The 22,954-nt window shown below is 37.1% G+C and overlaps 1 protein-coding gene across 3 annotated transcripts in view; it reads right to left on the bottom strand.

Moving 5' to 3' along the window:
- iqsec2b (IQ motif and Sec7 domain ArfGEF 2b) overlaps positions 1-22,954 on the bottom strand; it is a 63,639-nt gene that overhangs the window by 21,560 nt on the left and 19,125 nt on the right. The window contains exon 2 of one of the 3 annotated variants that reach the window (XM_061983224.2): positions 7,395-7,568. The exons of the other annotated variants lie outside the window; for them this stretch is intronic. Coding sequence (XP_061839208.2) covers positions 7,395-7,568 — 174 coding nt within the window. The remainder of the gene's footprint in view (positions 1-7,394; positions 7,569-22,954) is intronic. 3 annotated transcript variants of the gene reach the window in all.

Genomic DNA, 22,954 nt, shown 5'->3' on the forward strand with positions numbered 1-22,954 from the left:
GGGTGTGTAGTGGCCTTATTTAAAAAACATGACTCTGTTTTTATTCATTGTCAACATTAATTTAACAGCATGGATGATTGATTTGAGTGTACAGATGAACACATGGCCCTTTGGGTGGAGACAAGTGAAGCGGGTGTGTACTTGCAACATTCTGCTTGAGATAACGCAAGCATATGTTTTTTTTTAATGGAGGAAAAGGAAAGCATAAGCACAGTTTAGACTTTTATTATGTTCAGAATTAAATCCTAAAGGTTTTAGATGTACACGAAGCACAGACACAAACATGTTAGAATGATTGCCATTATACAGTGGTTCTCAAACGTTTTTCACCAAGTACCACCTCAGAAAAACTTGGCTCACCAAGTAAAACCATAATGACAAACATAAAATACAGTAGCATAGTAAACCTAAGTATTCATTGAAAACATGGCAGAATATTTATTTGACAAATATATTGGCCACTGTAATATTACACAACGCTTGAACTGTAACACTGTGTTTGAATATAGGAAAATTAAACAATCAAGTGATTTGTTGGCGTACCACTAGATTAAGCCTGTGTATCACTAGTGCAGGGGTGTCCAAACCTTTTCCACTGATGGCCACACATGGAAAAATGAAAGCATGTGGGGGCCATTTTGACATTTTTATTTTCAAAACCAATTATATATATATATATACAGCAATAAAAAATAAAAAATAATATATATACAGGTATATATATATATATATATATATATATATATATATATATATATATATATATATATATATATATATATATATACAGCAAGAAAAAATAAAAAATAATATATATACAGGTATATATATATATATATATATATATATATATATATATATATATATATATATATATATCAATAGATAGATATTATATTTTGCTTTAATGTCCATTGATGTCTATTGATTAACTTCAAATCTATCCGTTGACAAGTTTTAATTATTTTTATGTTTAATGCCCTTTGTGTCAAAACACTTTATTTAATCGGAAAAACACAATATTTGCAATATTTAGTCTTAAAAAATGTTCAAAGTGGAATATTAGATGTGAAATAATTGAAGCCTTAATGGGGTAAATAATTCATAACAACATTGCTTTTGATTCATTATTATTTTTTGAGCAGTGACAGTTTAAATAAAAAAATCACACGATATATTCATTTTCTACCGATTGTCACTTACAGGGTTGGAGGCTTGAGCCTTGTGAAGAACATGCAAACAACGCTTAAATCTTCAGATCTATCTGTCAATTATATGTTTTCATTATTTTTAGCGCGATGACACTTTTAAAGTAAAACAACTGGCTACATGGCAGCTTTGTGTTATTAGTGTCAATGTTGCACCATTTTCTCATTACGTTACACCTGTTTGCTCGTTTATTCCACTTTGCAGCTGTTACATATACTGTAATATTGTACATGGTAATTGGGATTTGTTATATAATGTATATATCAGTATATATTATATACTGTACATATAATATGTAAATATTACATATATGTTATATTTTATATTGTTACTATAGTACATTTTTAGTCTACTTTATACCTGCATTATCCTTTCCATCCTTTGTAACTGAGGCTACTCAGTGGCCTAGTGGTTAGAGTGTCCGCCCTGAGATCGGTTCAAACCCTGGCCGAGTCGTACCGAATACGATAAAAATGGGACCAATTACCTCTCTGCTTGGCACTCAGCATCAAGGGTTGGAATTGGGGGTTAAATCACCAAAAATGATTCCCGGGCGCGGCCACCGCTGCTGCCCACTGCTGCCCACTGCTGCCCACTGCTCTCCTCACCTCCCAGGGGGTGAACAAGGGGATGGGTCAAATGCAGAGGACAAATTTCACCACACCTAGTGTGTGTGTGACAATCATTGGTACTTTAACTTGATCTTTAAGCTACTGTGTGGAACAATTTCCCTTGTGGATCAATAAAGTTTGTTTAAGTCTAAGTTTAATGTTTTTTTGTAATATTTTAAAAATGTGTACATAAAACTTTTTTTGAGCCGCAAATGGCCCCCCTCCCGCCTGCACTTTGAACACCTCTGCATTAGTGGTACGCTTACCACAGATTGAGAATTCCTGCCATATTACATTTATCAAGATATTTTATTTTTTGGCACGCTACATCATGGTTAGTGGTTGGCTAACAAATTGTGACAACTGAGCACATCCAAAATGGCATGACTAGACTATTAGATCGAGCGAAACGATGAGCGTAACAGCAGATGACGATGAGGCGTTCTGACAACTTCATACGACAGCAGGGAAAGAAAAAAAAATGCAGGAGCAACTTAGAAAAAGGACATTGTCAAGACACTTTCAATGCAAAGTGGTACATATGCACACATCAGTGGCTTATACAGAACACCTAGTCATTGAATTGTCACATGCATTCTATTAGTCCATTGTATTGCTTCTATTACTCCAGACACAGTGCTAGACTTTTTAGAGGTTAATCGACGAGAGGTTGCACAGTCAGTGACGCGTCGGCTTGGCTCAACGAGACGAGGGGCTACTGCAGCCTGAAGCTGAGCAGCAGAACTGGTGGGCATCCTCATCCTCCCCCTCCACTCTGGGAGGGGAGCGCACAGAGGACAGACGGAGGCGGACAGAAAAGCAGAGAGTGAAGACAAGTATGAGACACAAGTAAAGCAGAGGATGGTAGAAGCAACACATGGCGAGAAATGGGCTGCATTGAAATCAAGTCAGTATATAGTCATTTACATGCTAATGCCTATTAAAGCCTTTAGGTGGCAGTGTTGGAGCAGCATGCAGTGACATGCGTAAATATTGGAGGAAAACAGGGTCAGAGGTCACTCAGTCCCTTGCCTTGGAGTGGTGGTCAACTGGATGTGTGCAGGAGAATCACGCAATATACAGTAGAACCTCTACGCCTGAACATAATTGGATGTTTTCGGCTTTCAAAACACATTTTCTAATAGGAATGTTTAAGAAATTATTTCAACTTTGAAGTTAAATCATAAGGAAGAAGAATTTTGATTAACATCTTGAACTTTATTGAAAAATCTGATTCATATTCATCTCATTATGTGAATTAAAACTTTCATAAACACTTTATTGATTATTTAGCAATTTATTTATTTTGTTGTGTTAGTACAGGAAGTGAACAAACGTGTAAGAAATTGGTATGAAATGGAAAAGGGGTAGTTTTAAATAAGCTCGGCTTCTTCCGTTTCTTTTTTGGACATGTTTGAAATTGGAAATATGCGAGGCACCATACTGTAACTGTATGCATGTTTGAAATTAACTAAAACCAATAAATACATTAAATCAAATTAAAATCATAAATTCCAGGACACTTTTATAAAAAATTCACGTGATGTTTATTCATAATTTTTATCTGTGTAATGATTAACTACGGAAATTAATTTAACACAGTGTACTTAAAATACACAGCCAACAAAAATGCAGTTCAAGTGCGTTTCTAATGAGATATTTAGAAATAATGCAGTATCAATATTTAATGTAAAGATTTGCATTTAATATAAATAATCACATATTAAAAAAAAAGACTACAATGTCACTTCACTTCAATCAAAGATATTCTATAGACATGTGTTTTTTTTCGTTAATGTCCAGAGTTTTTATGAAAATGCAAAACATTTTTTAAAAATGGTTAATCGGTCTAAGAATAAACAAAAATGTTAATATCTCCTACTGCAGTAAAGCCAATGACGTGTGCAACTTTACTCACAGTAATATTTTTCTAAGCAAACATTTTTTACAAGCACACCACCGGCTAGCTTATGATACCATTAGTGGTTTAACACAACAAATTTGTTTGACAATTGCCTATATTTTAGTAAAAATGTTTACCAGCGCGAATAAAATGATTGGAGTTTACGGCAGTCCCTCACCCGGTCTCGTCAACACGTATACGCAGGGAGCGCGTGCATAACATACAAAAGTAGTCCAAAAGTAGACTGCGAAGAATTTGTAGTCATGTTGTTGTTATGTATAATTCACATTCAGTGACAGCTAACGCAAGCTATTCAAATGTCTATTATTAGCTAACAACACCTAAAGCAAATGTGTGTGCATGTGCTACGTACGTACGCAATTACGTACGAGAAGTCGTGAGAGGGCGAGATACAATGTGTAAAATACATTGGAAAGTTGGCGCCCTCTCTGCATCTGTGTAAATGTTCCAAACAGCCCCTTTTATTAAACATAACAAAATAAATGGGCAAAAACTTTGGAAATATAAATGTTATTTAGACACTTTATCTTCAAAGATAAAGTATGGCTACAATATAAACTTATATCATAGGGTTATGTTACAACTATGGTGGTAAATATGTCATGCTGATGGCGTTCGAAGCCATGATGCTAAATCAGCAATTATCTCTATGGGGTTTTGAATGGACGTGGCCGCAATACTGCTAAACTGAACTAAAACTACTACAAAAAACACATTGCCTTGCCGCAGCATGGAAGTTAAGTTAAAAAAAAAAGAAAAAGTATAAGAGTATCCATGAGGTAATTCAGTCCATCAAAGTAGAAACAAGCAAACACTTGCAGAGCACAACAACCAAGTGACTTGTTGCCATAATCATGTGGCCTTCTATACTGTAGTGGTTGTGGCTCTATACCGGGGGTCAGTAACCTGCATGCGTCTCCCTGGACCTCTTTCAGAGATGTGTGAAAATGGAAAAATATGAAGATTTTTTTTTTTGTTTTAATATATTTTCCATTGGACAACAAACATGACAAAAACCTTCTTAATTGTTAGAAATCCCACTGTTTATGTTATACGCGCTTCACTGATGAGAGCATTTGGCAAGCTCCGTTTTGTCATACTAATTTCAGCGATTCTTGAACTCATCGTAGTTTGTTTACATGTACAACTTTCTCTGATGCTGCCACAGATAGACGTGTTTTATGCCACTTCTTCTTTGTGTCATTTTGTCCACCAAACGTTTTATGCTGTGCGTAGAAGAAGACAGCCTGCCGTTTCCTTTAACTTTGACACACACATCTATAACTTTGGCCATTCTCAGCCAGTAATTTCCAGAAGTTATCTCATCCTGTGAGAAGCCTCCATTGTACTAATGATTTCCAATGTTGTAAAAATGTGTAGAATACAAATTAAAATACAACTTTCTGTCAACAAAGATTTGCGTCCGCCTTTGATAGTAGGCTAATATAGACACTTACATCATGTGTTGTGTTGTGGGTCTGATTTTCTGTGTGTTGTGTCTGATCCTTCCCTCCCTCTTCCTGCAGTGAGTGCCGATGTGCTGGGCGATCACCGGCAGCACATGACTCCCTACACACCTGCAGCTCGTTTGGGCTAATCAGCCGGTTTCTTAAGCCACACTCTCTTTGTCTCCAGTGCTGGATTATTCTCTTTGGCTTCAGCATCTCACGAGTGCTCCCAGAGATCTCCTGGCTCTCGCCACATGTTTATGCTCCCGTTTTGGAATCCTGCTTTTGTGAGTTTGGTGCCTTGTCGCCTGTTTTGTTGTACTTTTTCTCTCGCCTTTTTCCCATATTAATGGTGATTTTCTGTTTAGCCATATTCTTTTGTCACTTTTCCCTTGAGGAATTTTCAGTTGATACCTTTTTGCTATATTCTTCGATGAACTGTGTTTTTGTTGTTACTTTGTTAATAAACCCTTTTTGTATCATACTCTGCTACTGGGTCCTGGACTCCTTGTCTGACCCCTGACATGTTGTCTTCATTATAACACTTATATAATGCTTTTACAGTCATTTTGATAGTAGGCTAATATAGCTAATATAGACACATCATACATTGCCTTCATTATAACACTTATATAAGACTTTTAAAGTAATTTTGATAGTAAGCTGAAATATCTAATACAGACACTTACATCATGTGTTGTCTTCATTATAACACTTATATAATGCTTTTAAAGTAATTTTGATAGTAGGCTAATTTGGCTAATAGAGACACTTACATCATATGTTGCCTTCATTATAACACTTATATAATGCTTTTACAGTCATTTTGATAGTAGGCTGATATACCTAATATACACTTAAATCATGTGTTGTCTTCATTATAACACTTATATAATGCTTTTAAAGTAATTTTGATAGTAGGCTAATTTGGCTAATAGAGACACTTACATCATATGTTGCCTTCATTATAACACTTATATAATGCTTTTACAGTCATTTTGATAGTAGGCTGATATAGCTAATATACACTTAAATCATGTGTTGTCTTCATTATAACACTTATATAATACTTTTAAAGTAATTTTGATAGTAGGCTGATATAGCTAATATAGACACTTAAATCATGTGTTGTCTTCATTATAACACTTATATAATACTTTTAAAGTCATTTTGATAGTAGGCTAATATAGCTAATATAGACACTTACATCATATGTTGCCTTCATTATAACACTTATATAAGACTTTTAAAGTTATTTTGATAGTAGGCTAATATAGCTAATATAGACACTTACATCAGGTGTTGCATTCATTATAACACTTATATAAGGCTTTTAATTTTTGCAGCTCCAAACAGACTTTTTCTTTGTATTTTTGGTCCAATATGGCTCTTTCAACATTTTGTGTTGCTGACCCCTGCCCTATAGAAACGCACAGTATTTATGCCAGAGGTTGGCCCTAGTCCTTCTTTTGAAATAAGTGTCACAAAAAAGGGGAGACGTCCAATACACACAAAAGTTCACTACTCATGTTTGCTGAATTGAGGCCCTGTGAGGTGCAGATTGCTTAGAAACATATCGTATTTTTCGGACTATAAATCGCAGTTTTTTTCATAGTTTGGCCGGGGCTGCGACTTATACTCGGGAGCGACTTATGTGTGAAATTATTAACAAATTACTGTAAAATATCAAATATTATTTAGCTCATTCACGTAAGAGACTAGACGTATAAAATTTCATGGGATTTAGCAATTAGGAGTGACAGATTGTTTGGTAAACGTATAGCATGTTCTATATGTTATAGTTATTTGAATGACTCTTACCATAATATGTTACGTTAACATACCAGGCACGTTCTCAGTTGGTTATTTATGCGTCATATAACGTACACTTATTCAGCCTGTTGTTCACTATTCTTTATCTATTTTAAATTGCCTTTCAAATGTCTATTCATGGTGTTGGGTTTTATCAAATAAATTTCCCCCAAAAAGGCGACTTATACTCCAGTGCGACTTATATATGTTTTTTTCCTTCTTTACTATGCATTTTCGGCCGGTGCGACTTATACTCTCCCCGAAACCTATTTTTAAATTCGGAATTTTCCAAATTCAGTTCAAATGTAGAGGTTCCACTTTATAAAGGTAACTTCCTTGGATTTGGAGGTTGTGGACAGGCTTGTTGAAGGGGTTGAGGAGCCTCCTTACCTGCCCTGCTGCTGTAAGCTATGGTCAGTGGAAGGGCAGCAGTACTGATGGAGGCTGACGAAGCTGTGAACAGTCAGACTGCTGGAGAAGAGCGTGGCGAGGACAGTGCTGCCCGTTGTGGAAGGAGTGCTGGGAGCTGAGGTGGGCTGCCCTGACTTGGCCGATGGCCGTACACTGATAGAAGAAGCAAAGATGAGAGGACACACACACAAGCACATACACACAAACATAGAAAAAGCAGAGACACAAAGAAGGTCAGCGACAAAGCAAAGACGAAAAGATGCGACGTGGGAGAAGCAGCACATCAAGACGTACATCATGTCGTACAGCAGTATGGTTTCAAAACAAATGGCACATTTAAAAGGACGTGTGGCAATATAAAACCTGTGGATGTACTGTTATTAAATTAATACAAAATGAAGGTCATTCTGACAATGAGTCAGCCGAGCAGAGTTATTGAATGAAAAAATTCCCAGAGAAACTCTTGAGTTTAATGGATTACATAAAGCTGGATCATTCAGGGTAAAAACATGAATCTCTTGAAAACTTTTGAAATGCATACAAAAGTGCACCTCAAACACACCAGTCTCCCTCCACTTGTTCTCCATCCTGACAGGAATTAGCGATGTTCTATGTGCTCATTGCGAGCGAGAAGTTAAAGAGGGAGCAGTGGTTGGAGATTAACATGCAAATGATTGGGCTCTGGCTGTGGCCAGCTGCTGCCAAGGGCACACAGTCCCTATCATTTAAGCAGAGAAGGCAGCAAAGAGACTCTACTTAGCTTGTGGAACGGGCATCTGTGTGAGACGCTTCCACCAAGCAGAATGGACTCTTTTGCGTCAGGCTAATAGCTAGACTAATTTTAGAAGGTATAGAAATTAAAACATTTTTAAGGACATTTTGGTGATTTTGTGATGTGTTACAAGTAAAAAAAAACATCTGTCACAAAATCCCAAGCAGGTTTTTATTTTATGGGACAAGCGGTAGAAAATTGATGGATGGATGTAAAAATAATGCATTTGTAATTACAAATATACCTTCTTTTTTTTTTCACTTTCAGCTTTTCTCTGTCAGGGATCAGCACATTAAGTCACTAGCATGAGTAGTTTTGCAACACTTTAAAATATACAACATAAATCACAAAAACAGATTCTCAAAATAAGAATGTAGTGTATGTACTATGTTAGATTAATTAAAAATAAGTAGTGCTGTCAAATGGTATTTAAAAAAAAATCAGATAAATCACATTTTGAAGTTGGATTAATCATGATTAATCCTAGGTTATTACTCACTTACATAATTTAAATTACTTAAAAAAAATGTTAAGTTTTACTTGAATGCACATCCTTTATTTGTTCAAAACTTGGTAGCAGTTTTAGCTCACTCATCTTTGCACTGACGTATGCATTGAGCCCATACTGTATATACAGTATATAACAGCCCGTGCTGCCTTTCAGGTAACCATCTGCAGTTACAGTAAAGGAGCATGTACTGTCAACATCCTACTCAGTGGCCTAGTGGTTAGAGTGTCTGCCCTGAGATCGGTACATTGTGAGTTCAAATCCTGGCCGAGTCATACCAAAGACTATAAAAATGGGACCCATTACCTCCCTGCTTGGCACTCAGCATCTAGGGTTGAAATTGGGGGTTAAATCACCAAAAATAATTCCCGGGCACGGCACCGCTGATGCTCACTGCTCCTTTCACCTCCCAGGGCGTGAACAAGGGGATGGGTCAAATGCAGAGGACACATTTCACCACACCTAGTGTGTATGACAATCATTGGTACTTTAACTTTAACAACATAAATTACGTGATTAATCTCTGCATGTATGTGATCAATGCAATATTTTCTTGTGAGACAACATGTGTTAACTTGTCATTTTTGACAGCTTTAATAATAAGCCTATGAGGTTAACTTCACATACAGTATGATGTACACTTACATGAAAATGCAATTTTATTCAGTTTTTAATATTATTTAAAAAATTTAAAAAAGAGTGCACTATAGATATCGGACATAATTATCGGGTTGACATGAGTAATTTTGTCATTTTGATAAATCCGATAACATTAAAAAATAGCTCAGATAACCAACAAAAAACTAAACGCTCCAATGAGGCGAAAGGTGGATTAGGGTGAGCAGATCAAATGCTCCTTTTCACCTATGTGCCATGCTGTTGTAAACTTCCCCCGAATTCACTGTAAACAAACATGGGACTTCATCAAAGTTTTAAAGGAAGCCTTTTCGGGTGCCATTTGCACCAAATGTTTTGCAAACATTCCACAATGAGGGAAAACATTGCACATCAACACATCCAACCTTATCAGACACCTGAAAAGACGGCATTGCTACGTCGTTTAAAAAAAAAAGTCTACGACTGTGAAAGAAGCTGCCCCAAAGTTCGCTGCAAAAAAAGACCCAAGGCTTTTTACTATCGCCGCGGCGTTTGAAATATTATATTTTTGGAGAGATATTTTTGAAGATAACGTTTTTTTTTATCTACAGGATTATCAAATCCACCTTTGTTTGAGTCTTGTTTTTACCTCCAGGTGAGCACAAACTACAATTAAAACTACATTTTTAAAAATCATAGATAAAAATAAGTTATCGGTTCTTCGTTCTTGAAAGCCAGAGGCTATCGGTATCGGCATCGTAAAAAATTATATACATGCATCCCTAATTTGAAATCAAATTCACCAAGCCTTAATTATTAATACATATTACCGAGATGCAAATGAGGATGACGATATAGTAAATAGTCATAAAGACTCATAGGCCACAAATTTAGTACACCTGCCCTAAACTGGTTTGAGGAGAGCCAATACTTTATAAAATCTATATCAACCTACAGAATGTAACACTCTAAATTATTCAACTCCATTTATGAATGTAATTTATCTGCAAAATATGTTTCAAGATAAAGTGGCCATTTATATGTGTTGTATTGAACCATTTAAACTATCAGAGTTAAGGGTAGGATTTAGTGGTTTCACATACTTTTGTGTATACCCTTACTGTACTGTATATTTCACTTAACAAATTAAAAGAACATAACAATTTGAAGTGAATCGATAGTAGAAGAAAAGAAACAGATTTATTTTAGAAGGTAGCTAAGGAAATGTCGGCTCAATTCAGACTCCCGAACAAAATACGAATGAGATGAAAGATAATTAAACTGGTATATTAAAGGCAAATAATGAAGCATACGTTTGTAATCTTTATTTGAATAAAAATATCTCATAAAAGATTACATAAAAACCAAAACAAACAGTTAAGAATGCAGTATTTATTTTGAAACCGTACAGGAACCTGAATGATGTGTTCAGCAGCCTTAAATGGCAAAGAAATCAATCTTTTTGACGTTATTTACATCAAATACATCAATTCACAATACTGATCACGTAAAAGTAAATTTTTTGTTACATTACAGATATAGTTTTTGTTACACCACAGATATAGATTTAAGTTAAAGTGTGTTGTTTAGTAAAAAAAAAAAAAATGTATGCAATGGGAGTCAATGGCACCCCCGTGCATCATTTATTGCACTGACAAAAAATATATTTTTTAAAATCTACCCCTTGTTCATGTTTGTATTCTTGTTCCATTTTACTCCTAGATAAGCTACAGTTTTTATACAAAATATTAAGAAAACATTTACAAACCCCGTTTCCAAATGAGTTGGGAAATTGTGTTGGATGTAAATATAAACGGAATACAATGATTTGCAAATCCTTTCCAACCCATATGTAATTGAATGCACTACAAAGACAAGATATTTGATGTTCAAACTCATAAACTTTATTTTTTTTTTTGCAAATAATAATTAACTTAGAATTTCATGGCTGCAACACGTGCCAAAATAGTTGGGAAAGTGCATGTTCACCACTGTGTTACATGGCCTTTCCTTTTAACAACACTCAGTAAACGTTTGGGAACTGAGGAGACACATTCTTTAAGCTTCTCAGGTGGAATTCTTTCCCATTCTTGCTTGATGTACAGCTTAAGTTGTTCAACAGTCCGGGGGTCTCCGTTGTGGTATTTTAGGCTTCATAATGCGCCACACATTTTCAATGGGAGAGAGGTCTGGACTACAGGCAGGCCAGTCTAGTACCCGCACTCTTTTATTATGAAGCCACGTTGATGTAACACGTGGCTTGGCATTGTCTTGCTGAAATAAGCAGGGGTGTCCATGGTAACGTTGCTTGGATGGCAACATATGTTGCTCCAAAACCTGTATGTACCTTTCAGCATTACGTGCAGTGATTTCTCCAGATTCTATGAACCCTTTGATGATATTATGGACCGTAGATGGTGAAATCCCTAAATTCCTTGCAATAGCTGGTTGAGAAAGATTTTTCTTAAACTGTTCAACAATTTGCTCACACATTTGTTGACAAAGTGGTGACCCTCGCCCCATCCTTGTTTGTGAATGACTGAGCATTTCATGGAATCTACTTTTATACCCAATCATGGAACCCACCTGTTCCCAATTTGCCTGTTCACCTGTGGGATGTTCCAAATAAGTGTTTGATGAGCATTCCTCAACTTTATCAGTATTTATTGCCACCTTTCCCAACTTCTTTGTCACGTGTTGCTGGCATCAAATTCTAAAGTTAATGATTATTTGCAAAAAAAAAAAAGTTTATCAGTTTGAACATCAAATATGTTGTCTTTGTAGCATATTCAACTGAATATGGGTTGAAAAAGATTTGCAAATCATTGTATTCCGTTTATATTTACATCTAACACATTTTCCCAACTCATATGGAAACGGGGTTTGTAAATATCACAGAATATGACACAGCAGAAGCTCCGTCGTAAAATATTGCAAGTCGAGGAAGTGACGTAGTCTCCACGCATGCGTGAACCTATCGTGACTTCTGGTACTGATCTAGTAGTGACACGGACATCAGGTTAATCGAGTTGTAAGGATCCGCAGATGGCTAGTATGACCTCATAGGTCAACCGGAAACGGAATTAATTTAACTGCGCTAAAATTAAATAAGCGCCCCCCCAGTGTACGGTGGAGGAACTTGGCGTATTACCAATATTTCCATTAGAGAAAGTGCATGGACACTTGGACTTTACATGTAGGTGTGAAAATACAAAAAACCGAACTGTTTGAGGAATCAGACTAATTCAGTGCATGGAAACGTAATGATTGATTGATGACCAGCTTTTTTCTACCGATAGAAATGTGCTGTCTTGTTTCATTACCTGCTTATTTTCTCTTTCAAAGTGAGTGCCTTCCTGCACTGACAAGTCTGGTTTTCAATTGATAAATTGAAGGACTTGTATCTTTGTGAAATCTTCACTTTTGGCAGAAGTTGAAACGGAGCGTCTGTGTGGCTGTGTCACCATGCTGCACCCCCTATCATGCTTTGCCAGCATTTTCCATGGATAGAAGGTCATAGACTCCTGAGAGTTAAATTGATTTTGTTTGTTGGTTTATTGGATACAACTGCAATTTTAAGCACTTTGCACATAAATTAAATATACAATGGAGGTTAAATAACTTTGAACTATATACAGTGCTGCAACAAATGTAACAATGCTCCATTTTTGTTTGGCTTCGTAAAATAATTAATTGATTAATGTAACACTAGGTTTATTATTATACTAGTGTGATAGCACACTAGAAGGTGTTTTGAATTTAAAATTTACCTCAATTGATTGCGCAATAAAAACATGACAAACCATCTCTATGGACATTCTCATTCATCCAGGTCATTGTGTTCTCAGGGCATTCAATCGATCACAACTGGACTGTTCTGTTTGTCTTAGAAGATGCTTCGCCTCAAATCCAAGTATTCTTCATCAGTTCATGCTCCTAGACTTAGATTGGTCAGATCTAGTAAGAGCATTTTTGCCCAGGCTCAACAACTGTATACTACAATATGGATCAAAACTCATATCCCGATATAGTTAGGCCTGTAAACTAACCCTTAAAGGGAAATATCCATTGACGTAACTAAATATCTCCACCATGCCTTGTTTTTACATTTTTGGGAGTGATGGGGATCCCAAATACACAAAAACAGGTACCAACAAGTAAGAAAAGTAGGCTTTGCATAATAGGATCCCAACCTAAGAAGTGTTTTTAGATAATAAAAAAGAAAAAGCCTTGAAAATAATATAAGTAAAGTCAAATATAAACTCCTATCTTCTTTAAAAAAAAACATTGAGTGACGCTCAATTATTTAGCTAACAAAAACACAAAAGAACAAAATGTGAAATAAAGTGCCCTGGTTTAAGAGGACATGTTTAAATGTCAGTAGCAACATGAAAATCATTGACCTTTAACAATTGTGTTTTTATAGGTTTACATTATGATAGGACATTCACACAAAGATTTTAGCCAATAACACCAACCTGATGACTGCTTCATGAGGCTGTTTGACAGGCTGTGTTCTAAAAAATGACTTTTAAAAAGTAATTAATTATAGTTAATTATTACTTTACCAAAAATGTAATTGAATTATTAACTGAATTACTCCTTAATACATGTAGTTAATTACTAGGGAAAATAAATAATGCCATCCATCCATCCATTTTCTACCGCTTATTCCCTTTTGGGATCGCGGGGGGCGCTGGAGCCTATCTCAGCTACAATCGGGCGGAAGGCGGGGTACACCCTGGACAAGTCGCCACCTCATCGCAGGGCCAACACAGATAGACAGACAACATTCACACTCACATCCACACACTAGGGCCAATTTAGTGTTGCCAATCAACCTATCCCCAGGTGCATGTCTTTGGAGGTGGGAGGAAGCCGGAGTACCCGGAGGGAACCCACGCAGTCACGGGGAGAACATGCAAACTCCACACAGAAAGATCCCGAGCCCGGGATTGAACCCAAGACTACTCAGGACCTTCGTATTATAATGTGTTACCTAAAAAATAAACTTGAAATATCTGGCATATTGCAGTTAAGATACGTTTCTTTATGCGCGTGTGCCCTATAAAAGCCGGTGCCCAATGACGTGTGACGTCAGCTAGTCCACTCAGTAGTCTGACTTTGAGATGTTTTCATCTTAGCAGGCTAGCAGCGGCAGTTTGTCAACTCTGACGGCAGCTCTTTTAAATCGTTCACTGGTGTGTGTTACCTTTGTTTAATAAATAGATTGAATGTCTGTATGTTCTTGTCAAGAAATGGCGTATTATTTGAATGGCAAGTTTGTCACTTCTATCAATGATTTGTTGTTCAATATTCCCTCCGACCTGCGTAGTTACAAGCGCGCAGGGGCAGTTTGTATCAAGTGGTGGTGAAAAAACGTCAAAAAAGTATGCTAGCAGGAAGTACTTCAGCAGAGCGAGAGTATTACATCGTATACTCATGTCGGTGGAGCGTTTCTTTGCTGATCGTCGATTATAAAGTTGTAATTATAATGTGACTATACACAGTACAAGGTAGGTACTTTAACATATGGGATAAGGAAAATCACACAGAGATTACAAGCCTTGAAATGACAAGATATGTTCTCTGTAGGAGGATAAAAGAACATGTTTGAGCGAATAAACCTGTGGACCTACTCAATATTTTGTAGTGGAGGAGCTGTTTGTTATGTAAGTCTGAGCTGTGCTTGCACACATATTTCTGTTTCACCAGCAGCTACCTCCTTCTAAATCGTCCCCATTGTGAATCAAGGCTAGAATTTCTCAGTGCCTTAAAACGGTCATAATAGTCAACAACAGAAGGAGATAATGTCCACAGGAACCTACCACATAGCGAAGGACATACACTATTTGATTTCCTATTATGCAGATCATTTTTATTTGATAGTTTTTAAAATATCTTGTGTGACATCATGCACAAAAGTGCACTAATAGCTTGTTTTAAAATGTCTGACAATCTTGCACTTTCTGTTTTGAAATGACATGAATGTTTGTGCCACTGCTTAATAACTGTTTGATAAATACAGTTTTGGTAAATTGACTTAATTGTGATTTCCCTCTCTGCATGAAAGTTTAAAATGAGCACATATTAATGCCGTATGAACAAGAATATTTTAATGTAGACACATAGAATCATCTTAATGGTGTGATTTTATGCATCAAGTGTTAATTCAAGGCTAAGGCAAAATATCGAGATGTATATTGTGTATCATGACACGGCCTAAAAATATTGAGATATTAATAAAAGGTCATATCGCCCAGCCCTACATCGAAGCAAAGATTAGTGATTTAGAAGTAGCTTAAACACTGTCAACTGCGGATGCCTGTTAGCCACTTGCTAGCTAGCTATGTTTTAAAGCAGTGGTCCCCAACCTTTTTGTAGCTGCGGACCGGTCAACGCTTGAAAATTTGTCCCACGGACAGGGGGGTATTTTTATTTTTTTTTATATATATATTTTTTTTTCATAAAGAAATACAATCATGTGTGCTTACGGACTGTATGCCTGCAGACTGTATTGATCTATATTGATATATAATGTATATATTGTGTTTTTTATGTTGATTTAATAAAAAAAATAAGTTTTAATTTCTTGTGTGGCCCGGTACCAATCGGTCCGGGCCGCGGCCCGGTGGTTGGGGACCACTGTTTTAAAGCACCTCCTGTAGAGCGGCGCTTCAGTGTTTATAGTTTCACATTTATCGTTTGTTTTTAAGTCGAAATGCATCCAGTCTGCCTATTATGTCTCCACTCCATGTCTGCTTTTAAGTTCTTTGTACGTTTGCGTTGCCGAACATGCGCCTCTGCTTCACAATGTCACAATGTGATGACAGCATGCCGTAAAGTCCATAAAGAAAAAAAATAGTACCGGTACTTCTCAGAGGCAGTATAGTACCATTTTTAATTCATTAGTACCGGTATATCGCACAAACCTCATAGACACTGATCCAATTGAAAGTAGCTTTTAAGAAAATCTTTCTTTATTTTGCTGGAAGACAGTGACGCAATTTACATTAGAAGATTAAGCCATAGGGCTGTGAATCTTTGGGTGTCCAACGATTCGATTCAATATCGATTCTTGGGGTCACGATTCGATTATAAATCAATTTTTCTCCATTCAAAACGATTCTCGATTCAAAAACGATATTTTTCCGATTCAAAACTATTCTCTAATCATTCAATACATAGGATTTCAGCAGGATCTACCCCAGTCTGCTGACATGCAAGCAGATTAGTAGATTTTTGTAAAACGCTTTTATAATTGTAAAGGACAATGTTTTATCAACTGATTGCAATAATGTAAATTTGTTTTAACTATTAAATGCACCAAAAATATGACTAATTTTATCTTTGTGAAAATATTGGACACAGTGTGTTGTCAAGCTTATGAGATGCGATGCAAGTGTAAGCCACTGTGACACTATTGTTCTTTTTTTTTTATAAATGTCTAATGATAATGTCAATGAGGGACTTTTAATCACTGCTATGTTAAAATTGTAACTAATTTTGATACTGTTGTTGATAATATTAATTTACTTTTGGATTGTTCTGTGTCGTGTTTGTGTTTCCCCTCAATTATTTATTGCAGTTCTGAGTGTTGCTGGGTCGGGTTTGGTTTTGGAAATGAATTGCATTGTTATGGTATTGCTGTGTATTGTTTTGTTGGATTGATTAATAAAAAATAAAAAAATAAAAATAAAAAAAATAAAATAAAAAAATTATAAAATTAAATAAAAATTAAATAAAAAATAAAAAATAAAAATAAAATAAAATAAAATAATAATAAAATAAAATAGATTTTTGAAAAATGAGAATCGATACTGAATCGTACAACGTGAGAATGCCGATTTGAATTCGAATCGATTTTTTCCCACACCCCTATTAAGCCAGCTACACAACAAATCGAGCTATAAAAGTCCTGTTGGGGACGGCGTGGCGCAGTGGAAGAATGGCCGTGCGCGACCCGAGGGTCCCTGGTTCAATCCCCACCTAGTACCAACTTCGTCATGTCCGTTGTGTCCTGAGCAAGACACTTCACCCTTGCTCCTGATGGGTGCTGGTTAGCGCCTTGCTCCCTCCATCAGTGTGTGAATGTGTGTGTGAATGGATAAATGTGGAAGTAGTGTCAAAGCGCTTTGAGTACCTTGAAGGTAGAAAAGCGCTATACAAGTACAACCCATTTATTTATTTATTTAAAAGCTGACGTATCATTCACACGTTTTTAACTTACTGTTATCACTTAGTTTCATTGTCTCCTCCATTGCCATCAATAGGAGACATCCAGCCCGCGATTAAAAGTATGTTTTCCTAAAATCCATCTTTATGTAAAAGTTTGAGGGTGAAGTAAGACTCTTGTAACCTGACTCTCGCCAGATCCTTTTAGTTCGCTGAGCTCCACACAAGGATCTGGGACTTCTCAACAGGAGATGTATTTCAGAAGGCGGGGCCTTGTAAAAAAATCATTGTATGTGATTGGATAAACCACTTGTCCGTTATCTTGAATGACGTGCTACTTCAACCACTCACATCCAAATCAACTTGTTACGCTGATGAGAGCGACACAGGGAAATCCAAAACAGAACGGCCGACATATTGGATAACGACAGAGCGAAAAGTTAGATAACTTTTACTGAAACAACGCAGCAATGTCAGTAGACGATCAATGTTCGACAAAACAGTTGCAATAGCAGAATCAATGTCAGCACACGACTCCTCGCTGCGTGCCGCCATTGTTGTTTGAATCAAACAGTCGCTTCGGCGCTACGTCACATCTATGAAATCCCACCCGGCGATCCTGATTGGTTCATTATTTTTTGCTATCTTGAAGGAGTTTGCATTGCCCTCGATCCCAGATCCTTGTGTGGAGCTCAGCGAACTTCAAGGATCTGGCGAGAGTCAGGTTAGGACTCTTGTTTGCAGACACTCAAAGCGATTTCTTCACAGTTGAAGTAATTTGTGTAGTGACGTGTGCTGCTTAAAGCAACCAAACAACAGAGTTATTTTCCTTTGTTGGATTTCATCGTGGACATGATGTTTTAGCACAGCTTGCCTTTAGGGTGGAAACTATTGATTATTTTGAAAGTTGATTAGTCAACAATTATTAGTCGACTACCGTATTTTTCGGGATGTAAGTCGCTCCGGAATATAAGTCGCACCGGCCGAAAATCCATAATAAAGAAGGAAAAAAACATATATAAGTCGCACTGGAGTATAAGTCGCATTTTTGGGGGAAATGTATATGATAAAACCCAACACCAAGAATAGACATTTGAAAGGCAATTTAAAATAAATAAAGAATAGTGAACAACAGGCTGAATAAGTGTACGTTATATGACACATAAATAACTAACTGAGAACGTGCCTGGTATGTTAACGTAATATATTATGGAAAGAGTCATTCAAATAACTATAACATATAGAACATGCTATACGTTTACCAAACAATTTGTCACTCCTAATCGCTAAATCCGATGAAATCTTATACATCTAGTCTCTTACGTGAATAAGCTAAATAATATTATTTGATATTTTACGGTAATGTGTTAATAATTTCACACATAAGTCGCTCCTGAGTATAAGTCGCACCCCCGGCCAAACTATGAAAAAAACTGCGACTTATAGTCCGAAAAATACGGTAATCAGATAATAAAAGCGTACACATTTTTTATTGCTCTAATTTTTCCATTGACTTTAAAATGCAGCTTAAGTTATTTTAGGCATGTGCGTACGAACAACAAATATGACTAATTCATTTATAAATATTTATACTGTAACTGCGCTGCTCATTCAGCTGTTACAAAAATTAAAATGACTAATAAAAGGAAAAATCTAACTTCCTCAAAAATAAAATAATTTTGTGATGTTTAAAAAGTTGCACACTGTATATTGACTATTGATTAACTCCCTGTCAGATTTAGCACTCTAATATACTCAGTCTGTAGAATTATATCTTTGATTAATTCTTAAAATGTTGGCTACTTAACAGATTGTATGCTTAATCTTAAGACACCTCCGCATTGGTGCCTGTCAGTCTGTCACTGTGTGTTTGTGTGTATGTGTGTGTGTGTGCACGCGAGCGTGTTGTTAAAGTTCCTTTTTTCGGCATTGCAAATTGACACTGCTTTAAAGCGTAATTGAATTTATGCAGAAAAAATTTAGCTGGCTGACTTTGGCTAAAATGATAGTTAAAGTTATTTTTTACGCAACTTTGTCTCACTCTTGTTAGCTCGCTAGCAATGAGTATTCATGTTTTTTTAACAAGAATAAGGAAATATCTTTAAACTTTACATGTTATCACTGGCTTTTTGCGGAAAAACACGAGCGATGACGTCATGACTATTGTCAACAAATATAATTGTCGACAACAAATTTTAATGTCGACAATGTCGAATAATCGTTGCAGCCCTACTGGTCTTACATACCTTAAAAATGTCTGACTCGCGTAAGGATGTTTGGGTACATTTGTACCCAGGGGCGCCGAAAAGGGGGGGTAAAGGAGACGGATTCTAGGGGCCCATGATGGAGGGGGGCCCAGAGAGGCCCCTAATGATGATTAAATTATAATACAGAAAAAATAATGACACTGTGTTGGGGGCCCTGTAAAGATTATTTTCATGGGGCCTAAAATCCCTAGCGGCGCCCCTGTTTGTACCATATATGGACAATCGGCTGACATCACACTTGGGGCAAATTCCAAACGGCTCGTTTTGAGGAAGTCTGAAAGAAGGCAAGATTGTTTTATAAATATCTCTGCAATGCCTCCACGGTTTGATTTCAAATTTTCAGGACTTATGCAGATCCCAAATACTCATAAGCAGGTACCAGAAGATAGGAAACGTTGGTTTTGCATGATAGGGCCCCTTTATAACCACATACATGAGTCAAGACTGTTTCTTGGTTGGTAGCAAATGATTCTCACACTCTCCTTCTGCAACGAGCAGGAATATGGCGCACTAGCTCACAATAGAAATCAACATTAAGGTAAGAAAATGTAAGCAAACACACAAACAAGCATGTTTGAGGTAGTGTGTACTTCCAAAGTTGACACAGGAGTGGGAGGACAGCGAGCTACATGAGAGTGGGAGAGGTCAAACACGAAGGAGGGCAAGGGTGAACACAATCAGGAGAGGCAGGAACGTCCAAACGTGAACCGGGAACAGGATGCGTATGCGTGCTGGTGTCAGCTGTGTACGATTGGTGTGGGGGTGTCAATGTGTAGGTGAGGCTATGTATAGACCAGCAACGAGGAAGACTTCTCCTTAGCTTGCATTTTCCATCATAATCTATCCATCCAATCAAATCAAGCTTTCACCATTTGTAGCTCATTGTAAATTAAAAAGAGTGGGCGTGCATTGCGTCATCCCACCTCCAACGTGTGACCCGCCTGACTCCTGCTGACAAAGACGTTTGATAACCATACACGCTGCTTCGTAGCCTAAAGTTAGGGGTGTTTTTGTACACATTGCCCCTCCCCTTCCATTGGCTTCAGCCCACCCCACCAACACACACAAACACACTTTCCACTGTACGCTCGAGTCTCCTGCTGCTTGGCAACAGTGTCGACTGCTTGTGTGGGCGTTTGGCAAAGAGTGCCAGGCAAAAGCTTTGGAGAAAAAGGGGCATGCTTAGAGTTATGATTGAATGTATGCACGTGAAGTGTGTTAGGATAGTGCAGGTTAAATGTGGAAGCTTCATTAATCAGGCAAAGAGCATCCCAGTTGAGACGCCCAACTTTTGAAATAATTGTATACTGTGCGGGCAATAATGCTGCAGTTGTCATACTGTATGTTGTACGTCTCATCAAGTCATCATTCAATATTGTCTTTCACTATACGCTCCTGCTCCTACTCCCACTCCCACCTTCTTCTCTCCTTCTATTCAGTCTCTCTCTCGCCTATAGAGTTCTTCACAGAACAGCTCATGGCGTTCCCACGGTAACCGGTCTCCCTATTTTGCTCTACAGAACATAAGCGTGACATCCCACACCTTAAAAGTGATGTGCTTCTTTGGAAAATGATTACTTAAGAGTCGGGACACCACTACTGGCTATGCTGTGATGCTTGGTTCCCTGGGAATATCCACACAGTTGTTGCTGATACCAGCCTTCTCTCTAATAACTGAGATAAAACCACTCATTTTTGCTCCGTAATGTGCCACAGACTAAGATGTTGTTAGTTGCATGAATTTTCAAACGAGTATGTACAGTATTGAGTGAAAAAAAACCATAAAGCCCTGCATGCTCAAAAATGAAGAGTAGAAGGCATAAACACCACCCACATTCAGGTTGCTTCCCACACACACTCACGCACACACGCATGATTTCAATTTAAGACATCTCAGCAATTTCCAGTGGTGTTGCAACATTTTGATTTAAACCCTAGATAAACACTGCTGCTCTGAATGAAAAATAAAAAGGCAAATCATGAAGAATCATAAGAGAATAAGTCACCCATGTCTGTTTATCTCGTGCATCCATGTGACTATAGTGTATTAAGGATGTCGATTTATACTGTCGATTCAAGTGATATCGGCCGATGCCAATACCAATACCGATCACATGTATTAAATGTATATTTTTCTATTATTTGTTAGTGTTATTGAAAGTTCAACAATATCAGTACAATATTTTTACTGCCTCCTTATTGTCTTTTATGACGTTAAATTGTTTGAGCAAAACAAAGTCAGTAGTACACAGTAACTGAGGCCCTGTCCACACGAATTAATAAACGCATATTATGTCTGCGTTTAGGCCTCTTGTCCACACGCAAACGCACAGTTGTGTCCTTAAAAATGCAGATTTTTGCAAACGCTGGTCAAGATGAAGAGTTCCAAAACTCTCCGTTCAGAGTATATGTGTACATGGCTCAAACAGAGACCTGTACTCCCCTACTACCGCCAGCGACAATGACATTCAGCTGTTTTGGATACGATTACTGTTGATGGGATACTTTTCACAAGCAAGACTTTTTGTTTTGTGTCATAATGCAACATTATCTCATGTTTTCATTTCTTACTGGAAGACAGATTATGACGTTAGGGCGCGCGCGTATAATGCGCCAGAGCGACTAAATAAAAACCATGATGTATCCTTCCTACTTGTTAGTGTGTACTGGTGATAAATAAAATATACACTTCATTGCACATGTAACATATCACTATATTGATTACTAAATACTTTATAATCCAACAAAAATTTTGCAGAGGCACACACAAGTCCGTCCACTTCGGTACTTACTGTAACTATTCAAGATGTTTCCTTGGCTCCATGTTAGTGTGCGCTGATTTTAGAAATATTGTACACTTCACCGCACAGGCACTTATGCGCACTTTAAACAATAAAAAAAGATTCATTATGTTCCCAGGACTCTGTGTAATTGCAGGCTGGTTTTAAAGATAATGTACATGTCATTGTACATCTAGCATATCAAAATACACATTAAAATAACAGAGGCATAATAACACCAAAGCTCCTAATAAGACAAAATGTGCATTGCAGCTACTGTACGCGTTTGTGTGTAGACAGAGACAATTTTGAAACTACACTTGTGTGGATGGAGATTGTTTTAATCACGTTTTCGTGTGGACATGGCCTAAACCAGTGTTTTTCAACCACTGTCTGGTGTGCCGTGGGAAATTATGTAATTTCACCGAAGTGGGTTAAAA

This window comes from Nerophis lumbriciformis, linkage group LG01, assembly GCF_033978685.3.
Source record: "Nerophis lumbriciformis linkage group LG01, RoL_Nlum_v2.1, whole genome shotgun sequence".
Taxonomy (NCBI): Eukaryota; Metazoa; Chordata; class Actinopteri; order Syngnathiformes; family Syngnathidae; genus Nerophis; species Nerophis lumbriciformis.